This window comes from Microtus ochrogaster, chromosome X (assembly GCF_000317375.1).
Source record: "Microtus ochrogaster isolate Prairie Vole_2 chromosome X, MicOch1.0, whole genome shotgun sequence".
NCBI classification, from domain to species: domain Eukaryota; kingdom Metazoa; phylum Chordata; class Mammalia; order Rodentia; family Cricetidae; genus Microtus; species Microtus ochrogaster.
Genome location: NC_022026.1, coordinates 38,174,504 through 38,183,360, shown reverse-complemented (window position 1 = coordinate 38,183,360; position 8,857 = coordinate 38,174,504). Strand labels below are relative to the sequence as shown.

Sequence of the window (8,857 nt, the reverse complement as noted above, 5' to 3'; positions counted from 1 at the left end):
ATTTGGTTTAGTTCTGTCTTATTTAGACAAAAAGGGGAGATGTAGGGATAAGTCCCGCCCCTTAGGGGGCGTGTTCACCTCGGGCTAATGTTTGCCTATAAATTTGGCGAGCGTGCTCCCAGCCACTGCTTCTGCTTTCCTGGTCTCTGCAGGAACGGTGGTTCTATAAGTCTATTTCTCCATTAAAGCTATATATATATATATATATTTACAATCTGTCTGCATTCGTTTATGCCATTACAGAAGATACAATAAAGAAAATAGATTGATTCATTGGTCAAAGAAAATGTTAACTCCAACAAATTCTTAACATAAAATATCCAGGAAATCAGGGATACCATGAAAAGACCAAACCTTAAAATAATAGGGATAGAAGAAGGAGAACTCCAACTCAAAGGTACAGAAAATATCTTAAAATATCAGAAGAAAACTTTCCCAACCTAAAGAAAGACATGCCTATAATGTACAAGAAGAGAAGCTTATAGAACACCAGATAGACTGGACTGAAAAAAAAAGTCCCCTTGACACATAATAATCAAAACACTAAACATACAGAATAAAAAAAGAATATTAAGAGCAGTAAAGAGAAAAGGCCAAGTAACATATAAAGGTAGACCTATTACAATTACACCTGACTTCTTAAGGAAACCATGAAAGCCAGGAGGTCCTGAACAGACACTAAGAGACCACGGATGCCAGTCTATCATACCCTATTGTGTGATGTGTTACTCTCTTGGCTTTTGAGGGGCCCAACATCTTGCTCCCAAAATTCGCACATGGAAGCTTACTCTTAGTTATGAATGCCTGGCCTTAGCTTAGCTTGTTTCTTGTCAACTTTTCTTAAATTATCCTGAGTATCTTTTGCTTCTGGGCTTTTCTCTTTCTCATTTCTGTAGACCTTTTCTTCTTACTTTTTGGTTTACTGTGGTGTAGCTAGGTGGCTGGCCCCTGATGTCTTCCTCATTCCCTTTCATCCCAAATTTCTCCTCTTTATACTCTCTGCCTACTAGTCCTGCCTATCCTTGCCCCTGCCTATTGGCCATTTAGCTCCTTATTATGACCATCAGGTGTTTTAGACAGGCAAAGAAACACAGCTTCACAGAGTTCAACAAATGCAGTATAAACAAAAATTACACACCTTAAAATAAAATTCCCCAACAATACCCAACAAAACTTTCAATCACCATAGATGGAGAAAACAAAATATTCCATGACAAAACCAGACAGATTTAAACAATACCTGTCGATAAATTCAGCCCTATAGAAAGTACTAAAAGAAAATGCCAACCCAAGAAAATCAGATACAACACAAAAACACAGATAATAGATGATCTACAGCACCAAATTTCAAAGAAAGAAAATGCACACACAATGCTACAAACACCAAGAAAACAAAAAAGAACAGGAAATAGCAATCATTGGTCCTCAATATCCCTTAATATAAATGGATTAAATTCGCCTATAAAGACACTGACTAACAGATTGGATATGAAAACAGAATCCATCCTTCTGTAGCATACAAGAAACACACCTTGATCTCAAAGACAGACAATACCTCAGAATAAAAGACTGAAAAAAATTTCCAATCAAACAGACCTAAGAAACATGCTGGTGTAGCTATATGAATATCTAACAAAATAGATTTCAAACTAAAATCAATCAAAAGAGACAAAGAAGGACATTTCATATTAGTCACAGGCAAAATCCATCAAGAGGAAATCTCAATACTGAACATCTATGCCCCAAATACAGGGGCACTCTCATATGTAAAAGAAACACTTCTAAAGCTTAAAATCACACATCAAACCCCACACACTAATAGTGGGAGACTTCAACAGTCCACTCTCACCACTTGACTAGACTGCCAGAAAGAAAATTAATAGAGAAACAAGGGAATTCACAGATGTTATGACTCAAATGGACTTAACAGACCTCTATATAACATTCCATCCAAACACAAAAGAATATAACCTTCTCAGCACGTCATGGAACCTTCTATAAAATTGATCACATACTCGGCAACAAAGCAAACCTCAAAGATACAAAAAAAAAAGGAATAACCCCAAGTATTTTATTGGATCACCATTGCTTAAAGTCAGAATTCAACAGCAACACTAATTTCAGAAAGCCCACAAACAAATGGAAATTGAACCATGTTCAGTGAATCACTACTGGGTCAAAGAAGAAATAAAAAAAGAAGTTAAAGACTTCCTAAAATTCAATGAAAATGACCACACAATATACCCAAACTTATGGGACACAATGAAAGCAGTGCTAAGGGAAAAGTTGATAGCATTAAATGCCTGCATGAAAAAGTTGGAAAAATCCCACACTAGCAAATTAACAAAACACCTGAAAGATCTAGAACAAAAAGAAGCAAACTCACCCAGAAGGAGTAGATAGCAGAAAATAATCAAATTGAGGGCGAAATCAATAAAATAGAAATAAAGAAAACAATACAAAGAATCAATAAGACAAGGGGTTGGTTCTTTGAGAAAGTCAACCAGACTGACACACCTTTATCCAAACTAACAGAGAGAATATCCAAACAAAACCAGAAATTAAAAGGGGGACCTAACAACCGACACTGAGAAAATCCAGAGAATCATCAGGCCATACTCCAAAACCTGTGTTCCACAAAACTGGAAAATTTAAAGGAAACAGACAATTTTCCGCATAAGTACCATATACCAAAATTAAATCAAGACCAAAAAAGAAATAGAAAGTCATCAAAAGCCTCCAAACCAAAAAACGCCCAGGGCCAGAGGGTTTCAGCACAGAATTCTACCAGAATTTCAAAGAAAGGCTAATACCAACACTCCTCAAATTATTCCACACAATAAAAGCAGAAGTAACACTACCATACTCTTCTTACGAGGTTACGTTACCCTGATACCCAAACACAAAAAAGAGTTCACGAACATTTTCCTGACCTCTAAGCTTGGCTTCCCATGCGCACTACACAAAGCCTGTTTAGGTGTTTGCTTTTGTTTGGAGTTTTGGTTTTGAGTAAAGGCAGCTTGGAACACTTGCTCTTCCTGCCTCAGCCATGAACATGCTTATTTATTGACAGCCTTCCAACTACACAAACTGTAAGAGCCAACATCCGGATGGGTTTTGCTCATTACATGTATATTCGAGATATCTAGTCAATGACTATTTCTCTAACTCTGTACTGTTTTCATTGTTAGAGTTTTCAATGTTCTTTTTGTTTGTTTGTTTTTTCTTCTTTTCGTTTTTCGAGATAGAGTTTCTCTGTATTTTTTGGAGCCTGTCCTGGAACTAGCTCTTGTAGACCAGGTTGGGCTAGAACTCACAGAGATCCACCTGCCCCTGCCTCCTGAGTGCTGGGATTAAAGGTGTGCGCCACCACCCAGCTCAATTTTCTATCTTAAGAGGCTTGTGAATCCAAATTCTTCCAATACATTTGTAATCTTAACATTGTATCAATGATGCATTTGATAAACGTACCTTATGAATGGCCCCCAAGTCACTAATAAGGTTGAAAATGGTAATCTTGCCCATGACCTAAGAAGACACATACACTTCTGCCACGCCCATACATCATCAATACATTTAATTAGCAGACTTGATGAAGAGCTAAGCACCAGTGCCTAGCTTTCACTTTTAGTCTTAGGAGGGACGGACAGGAGCTTTTACCTCTATGAAGCCTTTCCTTTCCTGGCACCACTTCAACTCAAGCAGAACTGAATTAGTCATCTATCTTCCCTACAATTGTACCTTCCCTCACCTCTCGGCACCGTATTACAGCAATTTGTTAACAATTCTGTCTCTGCAACAAGCCCAAGCTCTCTTAGAGAATAGAGATTTAAGTTCCTTAAAGCTTAGCACAATCACCAAAATTTTGTCAGCACTAAAACTTCCGAACATGCCTTGCAATTCAGATATAATAGCTCCTGTTTTCACAGTCAGTGTAACCCTATGAAGTATAAAGACACTTTAAACACACTTACCTGAAGCAAAAAGGAAGCTGCATAGCTCAATAGAGAAGGATGCCGGACTAAATTTAAACTGTATTTATACTCTGTTACTCCAGAATTTTCTAAGCTTTGGGGATCAATGTACATTCCTTTATCAAATGGTTTGGACATCCATAAGCAACGAACCATAGTTGTCAAATAGTAATTAAATTCTTGACAGATCTTGCTGCTGAGATTGAATTCTGATTTTGCCTAATGGGAAACAAATAGAATGGTCATTAACATCTGTTATTCCTTTGCTTTTTATTCTTAACAGGCCCCATATATCTATACTCAGTTATTTATTAAAATGGCGATTTAACACAGATTCAGCCTTCATACCTTCTTTAAAACGTTGTTTTTCTTTGCAGCTGTCAAATTATCATGATACCTAATAATAAAATCAAATATAAGAAAGCATTTAAAATGTCATTAGATGTAATTCTTCGGAATGTAAAATGAAAATTTTAAAATACATATTTTAGGGCCAGGGAGATGGTTCTATTGGTAAAATACCTGCTAGAGAAGTACAAGTACCTGACACTGGATTTCTAACACCCATGTGAAAGAAAACCAGGTTTGGTTGCATGTATCCCTAACCCTAGCACTGTGGGGGTAGGGAGGACTAAACGGACACAGGCAAGTCTCTGGAGCTCTCCAACTAGTCACTGTAGGAAGTTAGTGAGTGCATGGTTCAGTTAGAAAACCTGTCTCAAAAAATAAAATGCAAAGCAATAGTGGAAGACACCTGATATTGACCTCTGACCTCCACATGAATATTATTGAAAGTACACAACACAATCACGCATATATGCACAAGTACAATTTAAAGTAAACAAATGCAAATGTGGAAAGCACTAATATCTAATTAGCTCATTAAGGATTTTACACTTTTATGGTACATTTTCCACAAAGAATTTTTAAAGTTAGGGTTTATGGGTAGAGTTCAGTATTAGATCACTTGTGTAGCATGCATGAGGCCTTGAATTCAATCCTGAGCACTGCAAAACAAACAAACAAACAAACAAGAGGCTCTAAATTTAGTTGGAGGATGACAAGAAAGCTCAGGGGGAAAGTGCTTGCCATGAAGTCTGACCACCCGAGTTCGATCCCCAGAACCCACATGAACGTCTAAGGAAAGAACTGCCTATACAAGGCTGTTCTGACCTCCACAGATGCACTGTGGCACATGCGCATCCACACACATAAATACACAATACTGATGAGTTTTTAAAGACTGAACGAGACATTTCAGATGTGCTCTTACTGTAAATATAAACAAACAGGGAAGGACATTCTTTTAGTATTTTGTTATTAAAGAAAGCAGCCAATCACTGATACAGAACACATTTTCTTTATGTAAAACAAGGTATAGGAGGCCAGTGAGATAACTGAGCAGGCAAAGACTCCTGACCTCAAGCCTGATGACCCAACCTTGATGCCTGTATCCCACGTGGTAGAAGGACAGAACTGACTCCTATGACTCCACATGTATTGTTTTACTTACTTACACACACACACACACACACACACACCAACAACAACAACAACAAAAATCCCAAATAAATGTGAGAAAGTTAAAAGGTACAGAAATCCAGAAATGTAATTTTTGTTGTAGAATTATTATCTTAATGTGTGTTACGTTTGTTTATACTCTGGAACATTTGTTTTAATGATGCAAGGATGTGTTGCATTTTTTTGTTTCATTTGTTTAACTCTGTGAAGCTGTGTTACTTTGCCTGTCTAAAACACCTGATGGTCTACTAAAGAGCTGAATGGCCAATGGCAAGGCAGGAGCAAGGATAGGTGTGGCTACCAGGCAGAGATAATAAATAGAAGCAGAAATGAGGAAAAGAAGAAGCAAGAGAACAAGGAGAATTGGATGTCAGGGGCCAGCCACAGAGTATTAGTGAAAGCAAAATATAAATAAATAAGAAAAGAAAAAAGTCCAGAGGCTAAAGGTAGATGGGATAATTTAAGTTAAGAAAAGCTGGCCAGAAACAAGCCAAGCCAAGCCTGGGCATTTATAAGTAATAATAAGCCTCCAAGTGTATTCATTTGGGAGCTGGGTGGTGGGGCCCCCAAAAGAGTAAAACAACCAACTACAATTTTTTTTCTATCTGCAAACTATCATCTAACTCATTTCTATATATTTTAACATTGATAAAACTTAGGCTGAAAGGTCCTAAAGTTAAGGATTAAAAATAATCTTGGTCCACAAGTAAAAGAGCAAAAGGTTAGAAATAATGCTTAGAGGGTCACATAACTGACAATAAATAGTTCCTATTGCCTCCCAGAAAATGTCCCGTTTACCAGAGAAAATACATACACTTCAACACATAGCAACCACTAATTGTTCTTTAACACACAGAAATTTTAATTAACAAAGCTGAGTACAACACTGCCACTATATAATAAGCCAATCTACAGAGAAGACTTTAATTCCATATGCCCTATGGGGGGAGGAGAAAATAGCACAGCTTCAGTTCTAGTGTTTAAGGGACCTCTATAATCTTCAAATCACTTTGAAGTGAAATATGCCAGACTCAGAAAGATAAATACCATGTTTCCCCTCATTTGTGGATCCAATAGTTTATATAGATAGAAAATATCTTTGATATATAGTGTGATATATAAGCAGAAGCAAGACTAAATAAAGGAAGTGGACTAGCAGCAAAGGAGAAAAAGGTGGAAATAAGCCAAAGAACATGATGCGCCACAAGAAACATGTCTGTAGAAAAACCAGCACTATATACAATGAGGATAATACAATAAAAATTTTAAATAATAAGCAAACTTTTACAATAAAAATTTCAATTTTATTAAATTTAAATTTATTAAGTAATTAACATTTGTAAATAAAGAGGTGATGGTAGTACACACCTTTATTCTCAGCAATTGGGAGGCAGAGGGAGGTAGATCTCTGTGAGCTTGAGGTCAGCCTGGTCTACAGAGTGGGTCCAAGGACAGTTAGGGCTGTTACACAGAGAAATCCTGTCTCAAAATAAGAAAATAACAACATAAAGAGTTTCGAAGCCGACTCGGAAGAAGTAGCATGGGAAGTTCATAGATGAGTTTTATGTCAACTTGACACAAGCTAAAGTGATCCACGAGGAGGAAACCTTAATTGAAAAAAGCCTCTAGAAAAGCAGAAGTCAGGAGCAAGGTTGTGTCTCCATATCTATTCAATATAGTTCTTGAGGTCCTAGCTAGAGCAATAAGACAAAAAAAGGAGATCAAGGGGATGCAAATTGGAAAAGAAGAAGTCAAACTCTCACTATTTGCTGATCATATAATAGTTTACATAACCGACCCAAAAAATTCTACCAAGGAACTTTTACAACTCATAAACACTTTCAGTAATGTATCAGGATACAAGATTAACTCAAAAAATCAGTAGCCCTCTTTTACACAGGTGATAAATGGGCTGATAAAGAAATCAGAGAAACATCATCCTTCACAATAGCCACAAATAGCATAAAATATCTCAGAGTAATTCTAACCAAACAAGTGGACTTGTATGGCAAGAACTTTAAATCTTTGAAGAAAGAAATTGAAGAAAAGACCAGAAAGTAGAAAGATATTCCATGCTTTTGGATACGTAGAATTAAAATAGTAAAAATGGCAATCTTATCAAAAGCAACCTACAGATTCAATTCAATGCCCATCAAAATCCCAGCAAAATTCTTCAAAGACATGGAAAGAAAGGTAATCAACTTCATATGGAAAAGCAAAAAACCCAGGATAGCCAAAATAATCCTGTACAATAAAAGAACTTCCGGAGGCATCACAATCCCTGACTTCAAACTGTACTGCAGAGCTACAGTACTGAAAACAGGCTGGTATAGGCTTAAGAACAGGCAGGAGGACCAATGGAACCAAATAGAAGATGCAGATATCAATCCATACATCTTCAAACACCTGATTTTTGACAAAGAAGCAAAAAATATAAAATAGAAAAAAAGAAAGCATATTTAACAAGTAGTACTGGCAAAACTGGATATCAACATGTAGAAGAATGAAAATAGCAGGGCGGTGGGGCGCATGCCTTTAATCCCAGCACTCGGGAGCAGAGGCAGGTGGATCTCTGTGAGTTCAAGGCCAGCCTGGTCTACAAGAGCTAGTTCTAGGACAGGAACCAAAGCTACAGAGAAACCCTGTCTCAAACCACGCCCCCCCGCAAAAAAATGAATATAGACCCATATCTATCACCATACACAAAACTCAAGTCCAAATGGATCAAAGACCTCAACATAAAACCAGCCACACTCAACCTCATAGAAGAGAAAGTGGGAAGTACACTTACTGGCACAGGGAACCACTTCCTAAATATAAACCTACCAGCACAGACACTGAGAGAAACACTTAACAAATGGGACCTCCTGAAACTGAAAGGCTTCTGTAAAGCAAAGAATATGGTCAACAAGACAAAACGACAGCCTACAGAATAGGAGATTTTAACAACCCCACATTAGACAGAGGTCTGATCTCCAAAATATATAAAGAACTCAAGAAATTGGACACCAAAACAACACATAATCCAATAAAAAAAATGAAGTACAGTCCTAAACAGAGAACTCTCAACAGAGGAATCTAAAATGGCTGAAAGACACTTAAAGAAATTTTCAACATCCTTAGTCATCAGAGAAATGCAAATCAAAACAACTTGGCGATTCCATCTTACACCTGCAATAATGGCCAAGATCAAAAACACTGATGACAACTTATTATGGAGAGGTTGTGGGGTAAAGGAAACACTTCTGCATTGCTGGTAGGAATGCAAGCTGGTACAACCCCTTTGGATGTCAGCGTGGCAATTTCTCAGAAAATTAGGAAACAACCTTCCTCAAGACCCAGCAATACCACTTTTGGGTATA

The 8,857-nt window shown here is 37.3% G+C and overlaps 1 protein-coding gene across 1 annotated transcript in view; it reads right to left on the bottom strand.

Annotated features, from left to right (window-relative positions):
- Nucleotides 1-8,857, bottom strand: part of Cenpi (centromere protein I) — a 73,555-nt gene that overhangs the window by 24,358 nt on the left and 40,340 nt on the right. The window contains exons 20-21 of the mRNA XM_005358684.3: nt 4,323-4,371; nt 3,975-4,193 (exon numbers count right to left, since the gene is read on the bottom strand). Of these exons, the coding sequence (XP_005358741.1) occupies nt 3,975-4,193; nt 4,323-4,371 (268 nt within the window). The remainder of the gene's footprint in view (nt 1-3,974; nt 4,194-4,322; nt 4,372-8,857) is intronic.